The sequence below is a fragment of the Prionailurus bengalensis genome, chromosome A1, assembly GCF_016509475.1.
Source record: "Prionailurus bengalensis isolate Pbe53 chromosome A1, Fcat_Pben_1.1_paternal_pri, whole genome shotgun sequence".
Classification (NCBI taxonomy): Eukaryota; Metazoa; Chordata; class Mammalia; order Carnivora; family Felidae; genus Prionailurus; species Prionailurus bengalensis.
This window is the reverse complement of record NC_057343.1, coordinates 197703989-197726464: the sequence shown is the minus strand read 5'-3', so window position 1 is coordinate 197726464 and position 22476 is coordinate 197703989. Positions and strand designations below refer to the sequence as shown.

General features: G+C 56.6%; 1 protein-coding gene across 3 annotated transcripts in view; it reads right to left on the bottom strand.

Moving 5' to 3' along the window:
• Window positions 1-22476, bottom strand: part of PDGFRB (platelet derived growth factor receptor beta) — a 37849-nt gene that overhangs the window by 3832 nt on the left and 11541 nt on the right. The window contains exons 2-22 of one of the 3 annotated variants that reach the window (XM_043598061.1): window positions 20814-21038; window positions 18110-18155; window positions 16606-16929; window positions 15817-16083; window positions 14978-15105; window positions 14688-14862; window positions 13883-14075; window positions 13076-13191; window positions 11829-11952; window positions 11143-11354; window positions 8650-8744; window positions 7548-7680; window positions 6894-6998; window positions 6433-6543; window positions 4996-5155; window positions 3777-3937; window positions 3135-3253; window positions 2757-2879; window positions 1911-2022; window positions 1370-1469; window positions 746-851 (exon numbers count right to left, since the gene is read on the bottom strand). In XM_043598061.1, the coding sequence (XP_043453996.1) occupies window positions 746-851; window positions 1370-1469; window positions 1911-2022; window positions 2757-2879; window positions 3135-3253; window positions 3777-3937; window positions 4996-5155; window positions 6433-6543; window positions 6894-6998; window positions 7548-7680; window positions 8650-8744; window positions 11143-11354; window positions 11829-11952; window positions 13076-13191; window positions 13883-14075; window positions 14688-14862; window positions 14978-15105; window positions 15817-16083; window positions 16606-16929; window positions 18110-18149 (2904 nt within the window). In that variant the 5' untranslated portion in view covers window positions 18150-18155; window positions 20814-21038. Of the gene's footprint in view, window positions 1-745; window positions 852-1369; window positions 1470-1910; window positions 2023-2756; window positions 2880-3134; window positions 3254-3776; window positions 3938-4995; window positions 5156-6432; window positions 6544-6893; window positions 6999-7547; window positions 7681-8649; window positions 8745-11142; window positions 11355-11828; window positions 11953-13075; window positions 13192-13882; window positions 14076-14687; window positions 14863-14977; window positions 15106-15782; window positions 16084-16605; window positions 16930-18109; window positions 18156-20813; window positions 21039-22476 lie in introns of those variants that run through there. The other 2 variants (XM_043598051.1, XM_043598070.1) reach the window with 2 other exon arrangements.

The window sequence follows — 22476 nt, the reverse complement described above, 5'->3', positions numbered from 1 at the left end:
CTGGCCCCTCCTGCCTAAGGCAACTGGTGCTCAGAGAGGAAGGAGACCTACCCAACGCCTCACAGCCGGGAGGCTCTCTCACCTGGCATCTCACAAGACCAGGTGAGCTCAGGGCCCCCCAGGGAGGGGGCAGTCGGCAAACTAGTGCCCGTGACCCTCACACTGCCCCTACTTCGGAGTAGACAGGTGTGGGCTCTCCCCCCACCTCAACCTCCTTCAGTGGGGCCTCAGTTTCCCTAACTACTGAATGGTGACAACCCACTCCATCTCACCGGGCGCTGAGCTGGGACAAGACGTGGGGGGTAGTGTGGTTAGGAACGGACAGGGGACAGGGAGCGCGCATCACCCCTCCCTGTAACTCGCTCTGGTGGGCAGGCCCTACTGGCTTCATTGGCCTCAAATGAGCCCGCAACAGGGTCCAAGCGGTCCGGCCCTTAGCAGACATGGAGTCTGGGGTTGTTCAGACTTCTGAAGGAGACCCAGGCGGTGGCATGGGTGCAGAGACATGAAAAGGGAGCAGGATGAAGGGGGCTGTAGGCATCAACTTCCAAGCAGGATGTCATCTCAAAAACCTCTGTGCTGCTAAAATAAATTCCACTCATAGCTCCAGCCCATCCCGTACTAGTACCAGCAGGGAAACTGAGGCCCAAGAGGATACAGGGTGGTCCCTCAAATACCAGCATGACACACAGAGTCAGTGTCTGACTTCTGGACCAGAACTCTCCATTTCGCTGCCCCAACATACCTTCTTGTAGCCCTCACCCAGCAGCCTCTCAAGAAGCAGCACCAGCTGGGAGAAGGGAGGCCGGATCTCAAACTTCTCTTCCCAGCACTTCTGCATGATCTCGTAGCTGGGGAGAGGTGCACAGGGGGTCAGGGTCTCTGGCTCAGAGTCTGCCGCCTCCCAGAACGAGGTGGGTAATGAAGGGAGTTGGGGAGGACAGGTGGATGGGACTGTTTTTCCCGCTCCCTCAAGGCCCTCCCTCCACCGGTGGTTCCATGGGGTTGACCACTCCTTGGTGAGCACACGGACCAGGCAGGTCTGGCTGGTAGGAGTTTTCATGCCCTTCTCTGGATGGGTGGGCACGAGACCCCAGCTGAGCCCTTGACAGTCAGCTTGGGGCCTTTTACTCGAACTATAGTGGAAGCAGTGAGGAGGTAGCCATGTGGCCTGAAATCCAGGCCAGCGCAGGGGACAGCAGAGACCAGGTAAAACAAGAGATTCCTGATGACGGCGTCTGAATGCCTAGATACAGCTATAGCAAGGTTTTTCTAGCTCCCTGAACTAATCTATTTTCACCTTAAGCTGGCAACATTGGACATCTATGGTTTGTACCCCCCAAAAAACCCTCCCAAAGGCTCCACTCACATCTCATCGGAGGCATGGGCAGGTTGGGCCATTCGGTAACCCCGCTTGATGGCATTATAGAACTGCTCATTCATGGGCAGCTCTGGGTAAGGGGTGCCACCTGTCAGGAAGGAGAGACAAGAGATACACAGGCTCAGACGTGTTGGAAAAGTGGCAGGTGCCCTATTCTATGGTACAGGGAGAGGCACACCAGCCCTCGAGCGGGCGAGGGTGTGGTGGCCTCGGCACTGGGAGATGTGGCTCTTGTAGAGGCTCTGGACAGAGATGACCAGCACCGCCAGAATCAGAGGACCAGAGAACGCCAGAGCCAAATAGACTTTTTGATGTCACTTCCAGACCCTCGAGAGATGGGGAGGTAAAGAGACCCAGGGAAGACAAGGGACTTGCCAAGCTCACACAGCAGCGAGACAGCAGCAGCACCGTGACTCGAGCCAGAGAGCCCTGACCCCCCTCGCAGAGCCTGCCCCATGGCCCCACCAGACTGGGGGTGTGAGTGGCCAGGGTGCCGTGCAGCTGAGGGCTGGGGGAAAAGGAAGCATACCCAGGGTGAAGATCTCCCAGAGTAGGATCCCGAAGGACCACACATCACTCAGGGTGGTATAGAGGCTGTTGAAGATGCTCTCGGGAGCCATCCACTTCAGAGGCAGGAAGGTCTGTGGGAGGGCAAGACAGCACTAAGTACCAGGACGGCCAAGCCCCACTCTGTGCCTGGGCAAGGGGAGGAGGTCTGGCCTCCTTACTTAGTAAGGCCCCCGCGCCTTACTCCCCAGACCCTGAGAGCCCGCCTCTGCAGGCACACAGATCCCACACTCATCCCAGTGCTGGCCAGAGGATCAGAAGGCCATGTTTTTTCACCCACAAGCTGGTCACATGGCAGCCTCTACCCTAAGGACGAGCCCCAGGGTGTGAGGCCTCTTACAGAACGGCCCTTCTTCCTGATCCCAGTAGAGGCCCTGGCCAGGTTGGCAGACAGCAGGGGAGCCAGGGACATGCCAAGGTGCCACCCAGCTCTCACCCGGCCGCCTTAGATCTCTTGGGTCTAGAGACCCTCCATCTCTGGGGTTCACTGTCCCCTTATGGAAAGTGGGAACATGAATGGCAGGCAGAATGGTCACCAAATATACACTTGACCTGCTTCCCTCTTCCCAGAACCCATTACAGCTGGTCCCTCGCCCCCTGTCGTGACCAGTGAATCTGAGCCCCGGGCTCACCCGTATAACCTTAACATCTCTGCCCCCTCCTGCCCCATGCACAGCCGGTGGCAAAGCCTGTCACCACTGGGCAGGGTAGGCCATGAGGAACTCCGTCCTGACCTCCTATATGCCACAGCCACGCTGACCAGGAGGAAACCTGTTCCCAGGTCACACGGGTCAGGGAAGGTACTCACGCTGCCTTTGGAGATATAGTTCGAGTCCCTCATGATGTCACGAGCCAGGCCAAAGTCACAGATCTTGACCAGCTTGCCCTCACAGATGAGCACGTTCCTGGCTGCCAGATCTCGGTGGACGCACTAGGTTGGGGGGGATGGGAGCTGAGGCCTTGGGGGCAGTTGTAGGAGAAGACCTCCCCATCAAGGGCTTTGGGGAAAATGCATCGCCACACAGGCGTGAGAGGCCACGCGGTGAGAGCTTTGACTGTCCTCACCCACCAGAGTTGTGGTGAGGAGACGTAGCTGCCATATGGAGCTATGTACTTGGAGGACCCTGGCTGGCTTGGGTTGCCCACCTCCCCATGACCCTGCTCCGCTCGCTGCAACTATACGTACGTTCTTGGAGGCCAGGAACTCCATGCCATTGGCCACCTGGTAGCTGAAGCCCACAAGATCTGTGTAGCTAAGCACCGGGGACTCGTTGATCAGAGTTGCCCGACAGGTCCTCTCGGGAGCTAAGAGAGAGAGCAGAAGTTCACCTACTTACTGTCTGTGTCTCCACATGGCCCACAGAACCCCCGCCCTTTTATTCACCGAGGCCGAATGTCCAATACAGGTAACTACTAACCCTCTAAGTCTCCCGCAAAAGGAAAACAATTGCCAAATATCTAATGTAAACCTCTCCTACCTTATCAGTGCTCTCATTGGCCGGAAAAGCCTTTGGCATTAGCCCGAGGCCTAGGCCACCTTTTCTCAGCCTGACCTGCCCGCTTCTCAAGGACACTGGGTCAGCCTTGTGCCTGTGGTGTGCCAGCACCCCAGGAGGCCAAGTACTCCTCCAACCCAACTCCTCCCTGCTGGATTCAGAAACAGAGGCTCCCGATGGGGCTCCACCACAGGACAGCTTTGGGCAGGTGGCTAACCTCGGTTTCTGCATCTATGAAATGGGTACAAGGCCACCTTCCTCCCAGTAAGAAAGACTGTGATAAGAAAGCATGATTACATAGGCAAGGGGGCGGTGCATAGGCGTGCACCCACCTGTGGGGACGTAGTTGTCATAAGGGGCCACGTAGCTGGAGGACTCGATGTCTGCATATTTGATTCCTCCTTTCATGTCCAGCATGGGCACGTAGTCCACCGACTCGTCCTTGCTCATGTCCATGTAGCCGCCGTCACTCTCCCCAGGCAGGGACACGTGGCTGGGGGAGAGAGGAACATCCCAGGAGGAGCCACAGGCTGTCCTTTTCCTTCCCTTCCCATCCCTGCTCGCCCCCAGGGCCCACTGGGCGCTATCACTCAGGGATTTCTTCTTTCCACTCATCCTCCTTCAGCTAGTCACAACTTGAATGGCCACGCAGTGAGCTCTCTCAGCCAGCCCATGGGGCCCTAAGCTGGGCACTGGGGTGCTAAGAGGACACAAGACCGAGTGTGTGTCCTTAGGGAGCTCACACCTAGGCATGATCACAGCACCCCAGCATGAAGGTCATAAGAAGAGCATGAAGCAGGTGCCTTTCTGTGACACCATCCAGCCGTGATGCCCTGGGAGGCCCCAGCCACAGCCCAGAGACGGCAAGAATTGCCCTAATTCCCTGCAGCACCTGCTCCCCAGAGAGCTATGGGACTGCGTATACACGTGTCTCTAGAGGTAGACCAAAGACCGGAAGGAAATCGATCAAATGTTGGGGAGGACAGGGGTGAGCTGTAATGTCTTTTAAGGATTTTCTGAAGTTATGCTTGTCTCTGCAATAAACCCATCTTGCTGTTGTCATCAGCAGAAGTAGGAAAAGTTACTTTTGGAAAAGAAGAAGAAAGACGTTGCATTGCCCACAGGACACCACACACCAGAGACTGCGTGCTAGAGACTGGTGTGCCCAGCAGTGTGCAGAGCACCGTGCGTTGCGATGGGAGTCAGGCCTGGGACCGGAGAGCCCCAGGTGCTCACCGTGAAAGGAGAGGGTGTCACGACACAGAGGGAGGCGCCGAGGGGTCACATCCACAGAGAGTGCCCAGCCCAGGGCGGGACCCCTGTAGGCAGTCCGTAGGTGGCAGCCGATCCCACCAACACCATCACCAGAGTGATAAGCCAGGTCCGGGGGAGGCCAAGCCCTGGGTCCCAGACTGACCCGTGCGTGAAACAGCCTGGGCTCCTACACCCTGTCTGCCCACCCTGGCCTCGGCTTCCGCCCCAGCCAGGAGGGAGCGAGCAGGTGCTCCTCGGGGCTCCCCGAAGATTCGGGTCCCCGGCCTCCTTTGGTACCTGGGCAGAGGGAGCCCTGTGGGCAGGGCGTTGCTGTAGAGCTCGGCGCTGGGCGGGCGGCGCTTGTCGGAGCAGCGCTGCAGGAAGGTGTGCTTGTTGCGGTGAAGGTAGTCCACCAGGTCGCCATAGCGGCAGTACTCCGTGATGATGTAGATGGGTCCTAGGGGGGCACAGGCTCAGCGACAGTCCCCGGGGGGCCACAGACTTCCCATCGGGACCCTGAGGCCGACCACCGGCTGCACGTCGGGAAGGCAGTCGGGTAAGACGGCCGAGAGGCTTTGGCACCAGGCGAACCTGGGTTCTCTTCCCGCCTCCGCGACCATGAGCGAGGTACTTATTCTCCCTGAGCTTCACTTTCCCCATCTGTTAAATGGGGCTAACCGCACCCACCTCTAAGGGCTGTCCTGAATGTCCATAAGGTAACGCCTTCGTCGGCGCGGCTCAGGGCCTGGCACATGGCAAGTACACAGTGGTACATATCACCAACTTATTGTGGAGCCCCGTATATAAAGGAAATCAAGGCAACTATTTATTATCAGGTTATTGGATCAATTCAAATACAACACATTTACTTGAAGCCAATCAGTGGGAATGTGAAGATATTGATGAAAACAAAAATTTTGAAATGGGTGATCTTGCGGACATAAATTGGCCTATGTATGCAATGTACTTCTGTATTTTATTTTGGTTGCACAATACTGAGGAAAATTCCAAATCTCACAATAAGCAGCTGCAAACAACGATAACATTTCTTTTCTTTTTTTTTTTTTTTTTTTTTACAGCCTAACTTGCAATCAGAGCTTCAAATAAACACACTGGCTAGAGAGGCTTTATTCTGTGATCTGAATGAAAGCCACTGCCAATCAGCATGCTGGTGGCCTCCAATTGTAGGGATAGAACTCACCTCACAGGGGCCGTGATTGATCAGTTTGTAAAATGTATTGTGAAAATTTAAAAATGTCAGAGGACCTGGGGCGCCTGGGTGGCTCAGTCAGTTAAGCGTCTGACTTTGGCTCAGGTCATGATCTCTCGGCTCGAGAGTTCGAACCCCACATCGGGCTCTGTGCTGACAGCTCAGAGCCTGTTTCAGATCCTCTGTCCCCCTCTCTCTGCCCCTCCCCCACTTGAGCATGCATTTCCCTCTCTCTCTCTCTCTCTCTCTCTCTCTCAAAAATAAATAAACATGTGGAGAAAAAATGTCAGAGCACCCCCAGGGTTTGGAAACAGCTGACCCGAGGAGTCTGTGGGCCTTGAAAGTGTTGTGATTCTGTGAGTTTGTCAACCCCACCCCCGTGTGGGTCTGTGAGGTGAGGGCAGGATGGGTGCAGACCCTCCAGCTGGAGTGTCTCGTTGTCTGTGGATTGAGGAGGGGTGGGGAGGGGCCAGGCCTGGGCTGCTGGCATTTTCCAGAATCCTCTGGGGGAGTGGTTTTGGTACCTCCTTTGGTGCAGGCCCCCAGCAAGTTGACCACGTTCAGATGGGGCCCAAGGTGACTCATGATCTTCAGCTCTGACATGAGGGCCTGCTTCTCGCTGCTGCGGGCTGTGGCTGAGGGGGAGACGGGGCCTCAGGCCTGCCCTGTCACTGAGGCCCCAAGGAGGCCCTTCTGCCCCACCCCGTGCTGGAAGACCCAGATGGCCGAGGGTGGTGAGGACCCACGTGCAGGGGGAGGAGAAAGAGGATGGGAGGACGGTCAGGGAGGGAAGGAGGTGCCAGGAGGAGGGGGCAGAATGAGGAAGCCTCTTAGCCAAAGCAGAATCTGGAGTGGTGCTGGCCACCAGGTGACCGGACCACTTGCGCCCAGCAAATCAGAATCAGGGAGTGCCTGGATGTGCGGGCAAAGGGCAGGGGAGATGTGGGGCCCAGACGTGAGGGAAGGGCAGGCTCCCAGGACTCACATTTCAGCATCTTGACCGCCACTTTCATCGTGGCCTGAGAATGGCTCAGGCCGTGAGCTGTGGCCTCCACCACCTGCCCAAAGGCCCCAGAGCCGAGGGTGCGTCCTGGGGTAGAGACAATCCCTCAGCTCCTGGCCCACCAGGAAACGGCATACCCCATCCTCTCTGAGGTCAATCCCCCAAGCCACCTGGAATTAAGGTGTTCCCCTAAAGGAGTCTCCTAAGATAAGACCTCAGTGTTTGGCAGGCCTTCCTGGTGTCTCATCTAAGTTCTGCCTGCTTTCTGGACCATCTTTTGTCCCTGGAAGCCTTCTTCCCACCCCAGAAGGGTGCTCAGCTCCTCTGTATGCCTCACCCTCTCCAGCTAGACTAAGCACAGGCCTGGCATGCAGGCTGTCTTCGATGAATACTTCCTCTCTCGCCACAAAGGTCTCCTAGCTCACAAAGGCACAGGATCATAGGACCTCAATGCTGAACGGTCCCTAGGGGACCACCTTGCCCATTATATGGCGGCGGGGACACTGAGGGCCCGAGAAGGCAAGACGGCAGCCCTAGGTCTCAAAGCTAGTCATGGCAAGGCTGAACCACACCTCAGACAGTCTTCCCCCCCACCTCAAGTACCCAAACTGCTCCACGACTACTCCCTGGACTGACCAAGCACAAGCTGGTCCCGTGGCAGCTCCCAGGTAGAGTCATAGGGCAGCTGCATAGGGTCCACGTAGATGTACTCATGGCCATCAGAGCTCACAGATTCAATCACCTTCCATCGGATCTCATAACGTGGCTTCTGTAGGACCGACACCAGGGATGGATCGTCAGAGGAGTTCTGGGCTTTGGGGCCCACGAGCCTATAGCCCCTTACGGAACAGATGGAGCAGGAGCCCCTGAGGCCAGGGAGGGGCAGAGGCATATTTGAAGTCATGCAGCAAGTTACTGATAAAGCTCAGCTCCGTGGGCTCAGTGAGAACAGGTGACAACAGGCCTTAGCTGGGCAGTGGCTGAAGAGGGGCTAATGGCCAAGGGCCCGGCTCATCAGAACCTCTTCACCAGCTTCTCTCAGAGCATTGGCTGCTCCCCAGATGGGCATAGAAGGGCAGGCAGCCCTGGAAATGGACACAAGCTAGGGGCACTCGGCTGGGTATGGACAGCCCCTCCCCATGCTGGGTCACTCGCAGCGGGAATCTCAGAAGGATGTAAGCTTAGAATGTCGAAATCATAGCATGCTGGAATCACAGGATTGGAATCATAGAATGATAGAATCATGGGTGCTGCAATCTTAACTCGGGAATCTTAAAACGTTGGGATCGTAGAATAATGAAGCCACAGAACAGGGCATTTAAATTACAGGTTAATAGGATGCGAACGCGTTTCATTAGAATCCTGGGAGTCTCTGGGGGTGAGAGGTGGAAGAATTCTGGAGTCCACGGTCCACCCAAAAAGTGCCTTGCCCTATGGCTGGGAGGGCCAGGGCTGATGTCCAAGTAAGACCCAGGAGGGCAGAGCAGGGGCAGGGGACCCTGGATGGCCTGGACCAGGCCTGAGATGGCCCTTGCTGCTGGGGGTGGAGGCAGCTCAGACACCGGTGCCACTCTATATCATTTTACACCTGCCCTGTGTGCTGGGCTGGGACGTGGACAGATCCTGTAACATTCAAGGATGGCAGGGGCCTCCGTGCAAAAAAAAAAAAAAAAAAAAGAAAAAAAGAAAAGAAAATAGTGTACCAGTCTGCACCCATTAGGCAAGGATGGGAGATTACCTTCTGCCAGAGCATGATGAGGATGATGAGGGAGATGATTGTGAGGACCACCAAGGCCAGGATGGCCGAGATCACCACCACCTTGAAGGGCAGAGCTGGAAGCAGAGACAAGAGCTGGCCATAAGCAAAGAGGGAGCTTGGCAGCTGCCCTGGCCACCCCTCACCCCACCTCCAGAAACACGAACCCTCTCTGCTTGTCCCCCTGTCCACCAACCATGCCCGTGACATCAGACACACAGCCCTTCCCTCTGGGCCAGAACTTCAGCCTCTCCCATAAGTACCCACGTCCCTAAGTAACAGCTGTAGCTCAGCTCACTGTGGGCCCCCATATCCCTCAGCCCTTGCAAGGATCAGTCTGGCCTGACCACGTGTGACATGTCTGACCAGGCCTGACGTGTCTGCCATGGCTTCAGACTGGATGCCAGCTCCTGATGACTAGACTCACCTTGCATCTGAATCTCTGCCCTTGCCGGGGCTGTCACAGCTGGGACAGAGCCTGACCAAGTGGCCAATGGACTGAGTGACTGAGCTCGCACAACCTGATGAATCCAGACTGTTTCCTCCTCTGCTTCCCCTGAGTACCCAGTGGCATCAGGGTAGTGACAATAGTTATAAAGTGTATCCCCCAGGGAGCAGGGGTAACCAGGTAGGGCTAACTCTAGGCCCCCAAGTCCCAAGTCTCCTCCCTAAGGCCTCAGCCTCTTTGCTGCACAACTTCCCATTCTTTCCCCCTCCCTCTGCACCCACCCAGGCCAGACCCTCATCCCCCTTGCCCTGACCCACTGGCCACCCATGGGATCCCTGAAGGACTCATTCCCTCCCCCTCTGTCCCCCACCTGCCCCTCTCGGCTCTCCTGGAGGCCCTGTCCTTCCTCCCCAGGGTCGCAGACCAACATCACTCCTCTCCTCCCTCTCCCCACCAGGTCACACATCGCAGTCCTGGGAAGGAAGACTGAATCTTCCAAGGAGCCATCTGAGTACAAAGAAGAGGCTTCATCCAGCCATGGTCGTTTCCCCATGAGCTGGTACACAGCTTCCCCTCCAGGTGGCACATGAAAGCTTTACTCCTGTCTCGCTCCAAGTTGGTCGGCAGGTGCCCACTTGCTCAGGGATATGTGTGCATGTGTGTGCGTGTGAGTGAGATAAGGTATGAAAACCTCCACCTATCCCATCCCAGGGTGGGGGGCTGGAGGCAGCTCTGCGTACGGAGACACATGTGTGGGCCAGCTCACCGACCTGTCAAAATGCCTCACACAGCCCTCAACGCTCTGCTTGCGCTGGCTTCTGCCCACCCCTGCAGCTCCTCCTTTACCACTCCCTTGCCTCTGTCTCCTCTCTCCAGCCCCTAAATCACACACATACTCTGTGCTCCAGCCAAGATTTCTCTGATCCCATCATGCCTCTGGGCTCTTGCACAGGCCATACCTTTTTACCGGAACACCATTCCTCATCAGCTAACTCCCAGGTTATCTTTTTAGGTATTGACCTAAAGCTTCCTTTTTCCAGGACACTTTCCTGAATCCCATAGCTGGACATGGAGCCCCCTCCTCTCTCTAGGCTTTCCCCCACAAAGTACTGACCCCAGCAGTGGGACTGTGTTTTCTTCTCTGCCTTGTCTCTGGGCTGTGGGCACTAGAAGGGCAGGCAGGGCTGGGCCTTCCCCAGTGAGAAGCTGGGGATTACTATTCCATTATTATTTACTGAATAAGGAAACGAGCAAGTAAACGAAGTACAAGCAGACAGGTAGATGCACACACAGGAACTAGCAGGGAGCAAGAGCATCCAGGTACTGGAGGAGACTATTCACATAGACAAGAATCATGCACGTCTGTGTATCTTCTAACAGACGTGCATTGTGCAGCAGGCATCTGTGTGCAGATTGTGTTTGCATGCTCTCGCAGAAAGGTGTGCTGCAACTCCATGTTTACACAGACGCACACATGCGTAGGAATTCTACATGCATTGTTTGCACGCCTGCATGGGGATTGTGCATGCGCACGTACGTGCATACAGACATACACTCCTGGATTTATATACGTGTCTGGGGATTGGGCATATTCATATACGTGGTTTATAAACATACACTCGGTGGGCTGACACACAAGGCAGGTGACAGACATGCACTCCAGCTTTACATGTGTGTCTGGGGGTTGGGCATTCTTCATTGTGTGGTTTACAAATCTACACTTGGAAGGTTTGCACCTGCGTCCAAGGATCAGGCCTACTCATATGCATGGCTTATGACATGCATACAGCGTACATATACTATAGCCATGATTTATATCAGAGACCCATGGATGTACACACATATGCCAATACTGTGTTGTTGTGTGAGTGCGTAAGAGCACACACTCTGGTGGGTTTCATAATCCTCCTGAGTGCCCACAGACACACTGACTCCAGCCCACTGGGCTCACAGGCACGGATCCAAGTATGGCAGGGTTGTGATGGGGGTGAATGGTCTTCAGGGGCCACCAAGGCGGGAGGACTCACAATGTGGCACCACGGTGACCTCCTGCATGTCGTGGCCCAGCAGGTTGTGCAGAGTGCAGCGCACGGACAGAGGCTGATCCACACGGCGCAGGCGCAGCGTGCTCACCACCTCGAACTCCTGATCCTCAGGCCAGTAAGTCACGTTAGTCTCCAGCTGGCTGTCCTCCTCGGAACTGTTCCCCAGTGGGGTGGGCGGCAGTTCGCGAGGACATCTGGCGGGAGAGCCAGTGGGTCAGCTTCCAGTCCCTTCCCTCTTCGGACTGGGAAACTGAAGCCAAAGGCAAGCAGCGCCACAGGGCGGTGGTGGAAGGAGGCTCCCCTTACCTCCACCCCTCTGCCGGCCCCCCACCCCGCCCCACAACCCCCCTCTGGTTCCTGCTTCTTCCCAATGCCTGGTGCTGAGCTCGTTCCTCTTGTGGCCCCTAGACTGACCGGCAGAGGGCGCTCCTACCCCAGAACGGAAAGCCCTGGATGGCAAAATCCGCTCCATTCATTTGATCATGAGTCAAGGTAAGGAAACGGACACTTTAGGTCATACAGAGAATCTCCAAGAAGCCACATCTCCTAGGACTGGGCTCTAGCTTGGAACAATGTGCCCAGAGAAGGGGCTGATCTAGACGAGCTTCACTGGGTCCTTCCAGCCAGCTGTGGTTACCCTGGGAGACAGAGGCCCCAGGTCTGCTCACCTTTTGAGGTCACTGCAGGTAGACCAGATGAGGTGTGGCTGGGGCATGCCCCGGCCGCGACAGCGGACTGTCTGCTCCCCGCTGGCAGGATGGTTTTCACTCAGCTCCAGCACACGGACAGGCACTGTGTGGAGAGGGCAGGAGGCCAGGAGGTGGGGAGGTCAGAAAGGACAGTGAGAAAGGCCCTCAGGAAGGACCTGGCCCAGCCTCTCCCCCCGGGGTGGGGGAAGGGAGCTTCAGGCTGCAGGTGAACATTAAATACCAGGAATCACCGTGTGAAAAGTGACAGATTCCCCTTCTGGGTACTTCAAAGGGGAAGCCTCAGTGGGGTGCTAGTCTGTCTCTAACACCTCTCTGAGACGCTAATCTTCCCTTTTAACAAAGACAAGAGCAGGTCTGAGGGTCAGAGAAAGCCCTGGGAAAGCGCGAGCATGGAACTAGAATTTAATAGCATTGCTTTGTTTCCTCAGAGTTTATTTTAGTGGTTGCTTTCTATTTATGACATGTGATGCTAATTTTCCATCTACAATTGAGAGGTTAAATTCTCTTTCAAAATAAATTTATTTTTAGACAGTCAATTGACAAAACAGTAAGTCTTCAGTGTGTCATTCCCTTGCTCCAAACCCTGCAGTGGCTGGTCATTTCCGTCATAGGAAAAGCCAAGGTCCATACGGCAGCTCTAGAGGACTGTACTGTCTGCCCTCCTCCCAGCCCCCGACTGCCAGGCCTCAGCTCTGACCTCACCTCCCACCACTCCCCCCCTCTCTGTTCCAGCCACACAGGCTTTCTGCTGTTGCTGCTGCCTTCGTACAGCGTGGTGGGCCCTTTCCCACCAGCCACTTGCCTGATGGCCTCACCTCGAAGTCTTCACGCAAACGTCGCCTCCCTGAGGCCAGCTCGATGAGGCTATATGCACCCTGAACTCTCAGTCCTGTCTACCCAGGCTCTTTTTTTCTACAGCACTCCTTATCTTCTAACCTTCTATGTAATTTGCTGTGAGGTTTTAGAAACACCAGTCTAGCCCAGTGGCCTCCTTGTATAACTTGAGGCCCAAAGAGGGGATATACTGAGTTCGTCCAGCAGTGGAAGTGTTGGAGCTCAGCCTAGAAGCCAACCTCCTGAGTCCTCAGCTCCTGCTCCTGTTCCTGCTCCCCCTATGGGTGGGTGGACAGTGTAGGGAGGGAGAATTGATGGAAGCGGGGGGGGGGGTTGGGGGTTGGTGGGAGGCAGGGTGGAGGGCCCCTCACCATTGACCTGCAGCTGGAAGGAGATCTGGGCCTCTGCATCCTCGTGGAAGGCCCGCATGGTGTAGTAGCCAGCCTCAGCCACCTTCACCCGCACCAATGTCAGTTCTGACACATACCTGGGGAGCAAGACAGGCCCAGCTGCCAGAGCTGGAAGGACTCTTATGGGAACCCCCCCCCCCCACAACATCCTTGTACAGACAAGAAAAACAAGACCCAGGGAGGGACAGGGGCTTCCCAAAGTTACACAGGCATCGGTAGCAAAGCCAGGACTCTCCTGAATCCCCACCTACAGGAAGCTGGCTCCACTGAGCCAAGAGGGAGTGTTGGGTAGGAGGAGGAGGGTGGGGGGAGCACCCTTTCCCTCTCCCCCTCCCCCCCACATCTCCCCCTTGCAGAAAGGCCTGGCATTGCTTTATCCTAACATACCGTGCCTGTGTCAGCCTGCTCATCAGCCTCCCAGCCACCATCCATGCACAGGTGGTAGTGGCCTGCCTGGCACCCTCTTCCCTAATCTCTGGCCTTTTTCTCCTCAGCTGCTCCCTGCTGGCTCCACCCATCACAAGGACAACTACACATCTGGGTGATCGTCAGAACAATGTCTGTTTCCCCCATAGACAGGAAATTCTAGGAGGCATGGAGCAGTCTATCTGGATCTCTGCAGCACCCCCCAGTGCCTGGCATGGCACCTCGCACATAGTGGGCTCTCGGGAAAGGTGGGTCTAGGTTTATCCAGTGGCTGAAGGCTGTGGGCTGCCTGGCAGCTGCAGAGAGTAACTTCAAGAATGGGGTGGGTGGGTTGCTGCTCACCGGGTCTCAGACACATTGCGTGTGGACAGGGCAATCTCGCCTGCGCTGGAGTCGCCTAGCGTGCGGTTGTCCTTGAGCCACATGACAGTAGGCGGCGGGTATGCCTCGAACACCACCTGCAGAGTCCGGCTGCGGTGCAGCTCCGCGAATTGTACGGCGTCCAGCTCTCCCAGCAGCTGCACGTAGCCACTCTCTGCAAGGGGCGGCTGTCAGGGGCGGTGCCCCGGGGGCGGGGCTATGCCCGGCTACCAATAAGGCAGCGCCTCCTGGAGGCGGGGCTCCCGGAGGCAGGGCATCAACTGAATGCCAAAGGAGCCCAGCCTTCTGGGGGCGGCGCTTCAGGCTTTAGGAGCCGGAGGAGAGATGGAGTTACCGGAGCTGGGGTTGACGTTGGAACTGAGACGGAAGCAGGGGCCAAACTGAGGGGTGATACTGGTTTGGGAGCCAGGTTTGAGATTGGGACTGGAGTTGTTCTTACCGGGCGTGTTCTGGCTCAGGACTGCGGCTGAGGTGAGTTGCAACATGGTTGAATTTGAGGATGGGGCTGCCTGGGCCTGGGATGGCAGTTAGGTTTAGAAATCTGGTTGGGGCTGAGGTTCTGGCTAGGCAGAAAGCCTAGGCTGGGATTAGAGTTGGATTTGGGGCTGACATTGTGTTTTGGTTTGGATTTATCCCGGAAATAGGCTCTGGTTAGTACTGAATGAAGCTAGAGCTGTCCTTGAATGTGACTGACAGTACCCCGGGGCTGTGACAGTGTCTAGGTCCGGCTCAGAAAGAGGGTCGGGGCCAAGCCCAAGGCACGCACCAACCACAGTGACATTGATGGACTTTTCATCTCGATGGTCATTCACACTCTCCGATACATTGCAGATGTAGGTCCCTGAATCGCCAAGCTCGGCATTAGGGATGTGCAGGATGGAGCGTATGTGGGAGGGTACATTGAAGAGGAAGTCAGTCACTGGCTCCACCAGCCGCCCACTCTGTAGGGACAGGTGGGGAAAGCCCCCCAAATCAGGCCGCGTCCAAGAAGTTAGGCTGCAAATCAAGATAGCCGTCCCTCTTTGGCCCTTCCTCCAACCCCTGGCCCAGCGTTACCTCCATGCGTGGGTATGTCCATTCAAAGTTGACCACCTCATTTCCGGTCACAATGCACATGATGGTGATGTTCTCACCCTGGCGGACCACAGTCTGCACTGCATTCACTGAGACATTGATGGACGACACTGATGGAGAGAGATTGGCTTAGGGATGAGGAGGCCACCACCAGCCACCAGCACTTCAGCTTGGGGATGGGGTGGGGGTTCCGAGAGAGAGAAGGGATGACTGGTGTAGAAGATTCATTCATTCAACAAATATTTATTAAACATTTCCTATATGCCAAGTACTAGTCTAGGCACTGAGGCTTTAGCAGTAAACACGACAGACAAAATTCCTGTCCTCATGGAGCTGACATTCTGGAAGGGATAAGAGTCTCGAAACCAATGTCTTCTCTGGGCATCTAAGTATAGGAGACAGGCATTGAGCACAACCACGCACCAGGAAGCCTCTGTCTTTAATCCTCACAATAATCCCACTAGGCGGGCAGTCACTATTTCCCCCATTTTACAGAGGAAGAAGTAGGCTCAGAGATTGTATGCCTTGTGCAAAGTCACTCAGACGGGAAGCGGACGGCTGGCCTTCAAACCCACTTGGCTCCAAGGCCTGTGCCTTTGCCTGACCCAATGTACAGCCCAGCCCTGCCACTAACACTTCCCGGAACCTCTGAGTGTCAGGCTTTTCCTCTGTAAAATGGGGAAACACCACCTGCCTTCCAAGACTACAGTGAAAATCCAGTGAAAAATGGAATTGCACACTTCGTAAAACTGGAAAGGGCTATACCTCTGCGGAGGGTCATACTTGCCTCTGCTGAGCATCAGGCCAGAAAGGGGGCTCACCCTGGAGACTGTAGACATAGTAGGCTTCAGAATCCACTTCCCTGTCCCCGATGATGGTTTTGCAGACATAGGTCTTGTCCTCGAAGATACCAGAGAAGCCACGTTGGTGGTCATAGGGGATGGGCAGTGGAATATCCACTTTCTTCTCGTGCAGTGTCACCACCAGACTCGGATCCGTCACTCGGCAGGGAATTGTGATCTCAGATATTTCCGTGAGAAAGATGAACAGGTCCTCGGGGAAGACCGGAAGAAAGCCCATAGTCGGATCTGCCAGGTGTGGAGCCAAGAATGAGGGTCAAGGTGGCTGGTTTTCTGGCTATCCCCTGAATTTCTGTGTGTGACCTTGAGCAGGTGTCTTCCCTTCTCTGGCCCTCAGTCTTCCCATTATAGAATAAGGCTGCTCTCAGAGGTCTCTTCTAGCTTTCACATTTGATACGGTCAGCACCAGGGTGAGAAAGAAAATAAGCCACAAGTCAAAGGGCAGCTAGTACCTGGGGCTTGGAGAATGGGAAAATTAGGTTGTGGAGGCCAAAAGAGAGCATACTGGAACCTGCTGAGAATGAAGAGTTCTTGGGAGCCAGGAATGGGGTGGGCTGGCAGGGAGGAGTCAGATATCCAGACCAAGGGGTGGGAGTAAACACAGTCCTGGACTGAGCCAGGCTGGATTCCATGATTTGTCTGCATTTCTAAGCTGGCTGTGCCTCACAGTGTTCACTAAGCACTCTCAGCTTCCCCCAGACACCTGCAGTTGAGAAGTCAGGGAGTGGGCACACAGGCGGGGGCCCTTACCTGGCACAAAGATGTAGAGCCGTTTTCGCTCAGCAGGCTCCGGCCCGAGGGAGTTTTTGTAGGTGCAAAAGTATTCTCCCGTGTCTAGCCCAGTGACATTGGTCAGTGTCAGTGTGCTGGAGAAGGTGCCATCCTGGTTCTTGGCCGTTTTCTGCAGGGGCTTCTGGGACATCCGTTCCCACACCACCGGAGCTGCACCCGAACAGGTCAGAACGAAGGTGCTGGAGATATTGAGGACAAGCTCTGGCCCCGGAGGTGTGATGACCAGGCCCCAGGAGGCCTGTGGTCCCAGCAGCAACAGCAGGGGCAGCAACAGCACCTGGCCTTTGGGAGAAAAGGCATCGGATGTCAGGGCACAGGCGCGTCAGCACCTCCCCCCCGCGGCTGACCCTGGAGGAGGCCATATCTGCACAGTCCTTGAAGAACACACCTCCCTAATCCAACAGAGACTGGAACCCATGCCTCTGAAGCCTGCTTGTCCAGTGCCTGGTCCCCAGGGACTCCTTCTAGCCTCCTGGCCTCCTGATCTTAGTGTCTCTCCATCCTAAGCCTCAGAGTCCTTCAGCTATGCTGTGTGCAGGCTGTGGACATGTTCTCCTGAAGGCCTCAGGAAATCCTCGGGAAGCAATTCCCAGGCCTCCAGTTCCTGCATTACTTCCCAGGTCACTTTCTGAGCCCCTTCCCTGCAGCTGCCCCAGCTGCCCGGGTTCCATCCAAAGCCCAGAGGTGGCCTTGCTCGGGGAGGGTGGAGCACAGTAGTTCAGAGTAGGTCAGACTGGGCAAGAGACTCAGCAGCCGCTGGGAGCCAGAGGGAACTGGGGTGTGAGCGGGAGGGGGGGGGCGGTCAGGTGATTGGTTCCCCTCCCCCTGCTGATATCCTCCGGGAAATGTTCTATAAGCCACGTCCCCCAGACCTATGGGTGCTCAGCCAGCCAGTCAGTCATCCTTCATCCTTGGTAGGCTGTCAGCTGGTCACTGATTGCCAGTGGCCATTGATTGACTAGCTGGTCGGCCACCCAGCCCCTGGAGCACCAACGGCATGTAACAGGCAGCAGTGAAGGAAGGGTGTGCTAGGAGAAGCCCAGCCAGGCCTTGGGAGCTCGCAGCCAGTGAGAGATCCAGGCAGGGGAGGGGAGTCCCAGACCGGAAGCAGACCAGCCAGGCTGATACCAATGAGTCCTCAGAAGAGGTGGGAGACGGAGGTGACTGTTAGCAAGTGGGGTGGGGGCAGCTGGTGAGGGGCCACGGGGTACGGAGGACCGAGCAAAGGATTTGAGCTAATGGCTCTGGACAAGCAGGGGTCCACCGAGGTTTCTGAGTCGAGTGGGCAGTAGAAAAAGGCCTCCACTGAGAGCCACTGGAAAGGCAGGAAATTGAGGTTCAAGAGCACGGCAGGGCCCCTGCTTCCCAGGCCCTGGTGCTATCATGCACCACCGTCCCAGGGCCCCCCTGCCCCTTTGACGACAGGAGGTAGCATGGCACTCAGAAGCTGCAGTGTACCTACCTTTGAGGACAGGAGCTGGCATGGCGCTCGGGAGCTGCATGGTGTCCTGCAGAGTTAAACAAGGGTCAGGGCTCAGGGCGAGCCGAGTCATTTCAAAGTCTGTCTTAGCACGTGGGTCCTACAGAGTAAACCCCAGCCCCGGCCACCCAGTCTCCATGTCCATGGGGCTGAAGTCAAAAACCACCCATGTCCCATTACCAAGAGGGCACTCATGCCCAAGGGTCCCCTCCCCCTGCACGGGGCTTGGCCTCGGGGTGCCTAGACCCTGCTTTGGCTCTACCTCTACCTCTCCAGTGGCCTTGGCTGAACCCAGGCCTCTCTGGGCCTTAGTTTCTCTGTATGTACAGTGGGAGAGGGGACTTGGGCTGGATGGCGTCCAGCGCCCGCCAGCTCCAACAGCCAGTCCTCCGGGTGACAGTTCCAATACCAGGCTCTTATCTGCCAGGACAAATATTTGGGAAAGCGTGATGAAAGGCGTGGGGGAGTTGGAGGGGGTAAGCCAGAGCCCAGAGAACTCCCACAGGCTCCACAAGCACAACAGGAAGTGGAGGCGGCTGTGGGAAGGGAAGCGGGGGAGTCAGGACTGCGGAATGTAGGGGGGCACCTCCGTGCCTGGCCCCCTCTACTCAGCCCCAACCTACACAGGGAGGCCCAGGGGAGAGGGGCCAGGGGGTGGGCCCAGGGGAGGCCCCACTGCCCGGCAAGGCTTCGAAGGTCCTTGGAGACTACTGAATTCAAGTCTCCCACCCCCAGTGTCCGGATGGGGAAACTGAGGCTCTGAGAAGGAAAGAAGTTTGTCCAGGGTGACACAGCAGAACTTGTCTGAGAGGGAGACAAAGAGGCCTGGAATGATAGAGGCAGAGAGAGACAAACACAGAGACCAAAGGAGGCAGCGAGAGACAGAGGCAGGAACACAGAGACACAAACTGCATTAGGTGGGTCTTTGCTCGATCCCTGCCCTTGGCAGCCCTATCTGAGGGTCCCAAATAACCACCAGTGGCCAGCTTACAACGGTCTGCCCACGGCATCGACAGGAAGGAGGCCAGAAGTGGACAAGATCACAGAGCAAGAAACGTGAGAAGTGACCACATGACCGGGCAACAGGGAGCCTCCTGGTGCTGCGGGGCTGCTGACTTCCCTGAGGGGCTGCCCAGCCAGGTCCTGCTCCTGCGGCCAAGCCTGGCTTGCCCCCACTCCACTCCCCATCTTGGCCCTTTTACTCTCCAATCCAGGCCCAGGGTCCCGGTTCGAGCCCCGGCGCAGCTGCTTCCTGTGCCACTGCTGTCCCTATGTCCTCAGTCTCCAACTCTCAAAGAGGGATGATAGGAAGCTTACCACTCACAGGGCTGCACTGACACATACTAGTGGGCCCCAGGCTCCCCTCTGCCCAGCACCCCACAAAGCTCCCTGAGCAGCTCTGCTCTGCCCTTCTTCCTCCTCCTGCCCCTTCAGACTGGCCTGCCTGAGGTTCCCCTCATTTCTCCCCTCTCCTCTCTCCCCACTGTCCCAGACCCGAAGCCCAGCCCTTCCACACCCCCCCACTCCCTTGCCTCCTGCCCCAGCCCCTCCAGCTGGATGCCAGGCCTCCTCCGGCAGGAGGGAGCCGGGCCGTGGCAGAGCCAGCAGCCCCCACGGAGGCCCATCTGCCCCTCGGTGGGTGCCCCTCTGGCTCCCCCCTTCCTGCCCGAGATCTCAGCCAAAGAAAATCATTAGCAGCCCAGGCTGGGGGAGGGGGTCATTTCAGTCTCCTTGCCCCTCCCCTCGCAGCCTCCCTGGCTGGCCACACTGTTTATTATTCTAAAGGAGGAATTTGGTCGGCTGGCCTGGAGATGGGAGGTCACTGTAACCAGGGCTGGCCTGGCTCTGGAAGGCTGGGCCATGCCGGCTGGGCCCCCAGTTCCCCTGACCCTGGCTCCTCTCCTGCTGGGCCTCAGGCTGGGGGCAGCTTAGAGTCTTTGAGACTCTAATCCATGAGGGGCCTTCTCAAACAGGCAGTGGCCCAGAGAGGGACAGAATCATGACCTAGTCACAGAGCAAAAAGGCAGAATCAGGCCAGGGATAGGATAGGCCGGGCAAAAGAGCTCAGAGCGAGTATAGATGCCCCGGGGATCTTGGACTGAGTTCTCTCTTTAGGCAATGAGCATTTTGGCTCTAGTCACAAGGGACCGCAGACTCGCTGGGAGACTCAGCAAGTCCCCTGCCTTCTCTGGGACTCAGTTTCCCTATGAATATAGGGAGAGGTTCAGATGGGTCAACTCAAAGAGCCATCCTGTTCTAAAACTGCTTTTTTGACTGGCTAGGGAGAAGGTTCTAGTCACTATTATTCCTGCTGGGGTGGTTTAGGGAGGTGAGGGCTGATGAGAAGGAGGGGGCTACATTAGTGAGGCTGGAGTCACGTGAGAATCCATAACCCATCTCATTCTGTGGATTGAATCTCCCTGACCATTTGGTCACAGACATGCCGTGTGGACTTTGACAAGTTGTTTCCCTCTCTGGGTCTTACTTTTCCCATCTCTACAATTAGGAGTTAGACGGTCTTTCAGGGGACTTTGAGACAAGTAAGCTGGTGATATGGAAACCCCAGAGGTGTCATGGACAGCAAGCCAGAGGAGGACGGGGAAGAACCAGAGTGGAGTTTGGTGGCACCCAGACCTAAGCTCCCAGGCCATCTTTAGATGACTCCCTGACAGGCCCAGTTATCTACCTAATGCCGACGGACCTCTGTGCTTCCCAGAGGCTGCTGTGGTTCCAGCCAACCCCAGAGAGGTCCAGGCAGCTGATGTGGAGGTTAGGGGCTTTCCTGTGACAACTCCCCCTTCTTTAGGGGGAGGGCTGCAATCCAGGAAGGAGCCACCCGGGACAAGGTGGATGTCACAGTCAGGAAGCAGGCACCCTCCGACCTGCCGTACTCTCCTGCCTGGGGAGGCCCCTGAAACAGAGAGAAGGAGGAGACTCTCGGGGATCCCCCCTCTGCCCATGAGGAGAGTGCTGAGGGCCAGGAAGGCCTCACGATTCCTCTTATTTTGGCCCGGTTAGGGGGACAGAGGTCAGTCCCAAGATGCAGTAATTGCCCAGCTCCTCACAGTGAATCAAGGACCTCAAGTCCAGGGGAGCAAGCGTGCTTGGGGATCCCTCGTGAGCCCAGCCTTCCCTCCTCCCGGCTCTTCTGAGTCTCCACTCCTTTCCCACCACCTTAATCTAAATAAATCCAGTCTCTCTTGGCCACATCCGCCAGCAGCAGCTTCCCTCCCTCGGGGTCCCGAGACTCCCACGACACAGGGAGGCCAGGGAGGAGGGCCTCTGCGGCTGCCAGGGAGGGAGGCTTGCATACGGTGAGCGTGGACGCACACGCACACACCCCCGCCTGCACATTCACTCGCACGCTGCTCCGAAACACATCTGTGTGCAGCGGGCCATGTGTGTGCCCAGCCCCCACGCAGGCACTCAACATGTGCCTGCCCACGCAAGCCCCGTGTGCACACACTCCCCTCCCTCCCCGTGCCCAGCACACGTGCGCACGGCACAGACTGCCGCCTGCATGCCTCCCACACGCCCATGGAAGCGTGCACGTGTGCAGAGCTGTGTGCACACGATATGCACAGAGCGTGTGCACGCAGGCCCAGACACCTGAACACACATCCACGACACTGAACACAAGCCAGTGCGTGTTCTACATTTACCGTACCAGCAGCCGTTCTGAGCACTTAGCCTCTTTCGACTTTACTTGCTCCTCAGCCAACTCTGGGAGGTGGATACAAGGATGATTCCTGTTTTCGATGGGGACACTGAGGCAGGGAGCACTTGGCGAACTTGCCCAGGAATGCAGAGCAGAGACTGAACTCTCTCTACACCACCACCTTCTCCGCTTACTTGGTTTGGGCTGGCGAGAGGGTGGAGAGAGACAGATGGCAATGAGACTTGTTTAGCCGAGAAACCACAGGACTTGGTGATAGGTGCCGGGGCGCTGGAGCGAAAGTAGCTTAAATGAGCCCCCGCTCCTGTTTTGGACTTGGAATATTGGGGGCCAGGAGCGTGTGTGTCCTGGGGGCACAATGCCATTTTCTGAGATGAGAATGGGGCAGAGGGGCAGGACTGGGAACTGCCACCCAGCTGCTTTAGGGTTTGGAGCGGCTGGGGGCACCAGAGTGGACAGAGGCCCCCTCAGTCTGGCGGCAGGGGACAGGCCGGGCACAAATAGCGGCGAGATGGGGATGGGGGGGGAAGGCACGCTGCGGGGAGGAGGGGGTCGTTGGGGCAGGCAGTCCCGGGCGGGCCGGGGATGCTCCGAATAAACAAGATGCCAGAGGGAGGAGGAGGCCTAGCCATGGAGTCTCGGGGTTAAAGTCATGGAAGCTCAGAGCTCCACG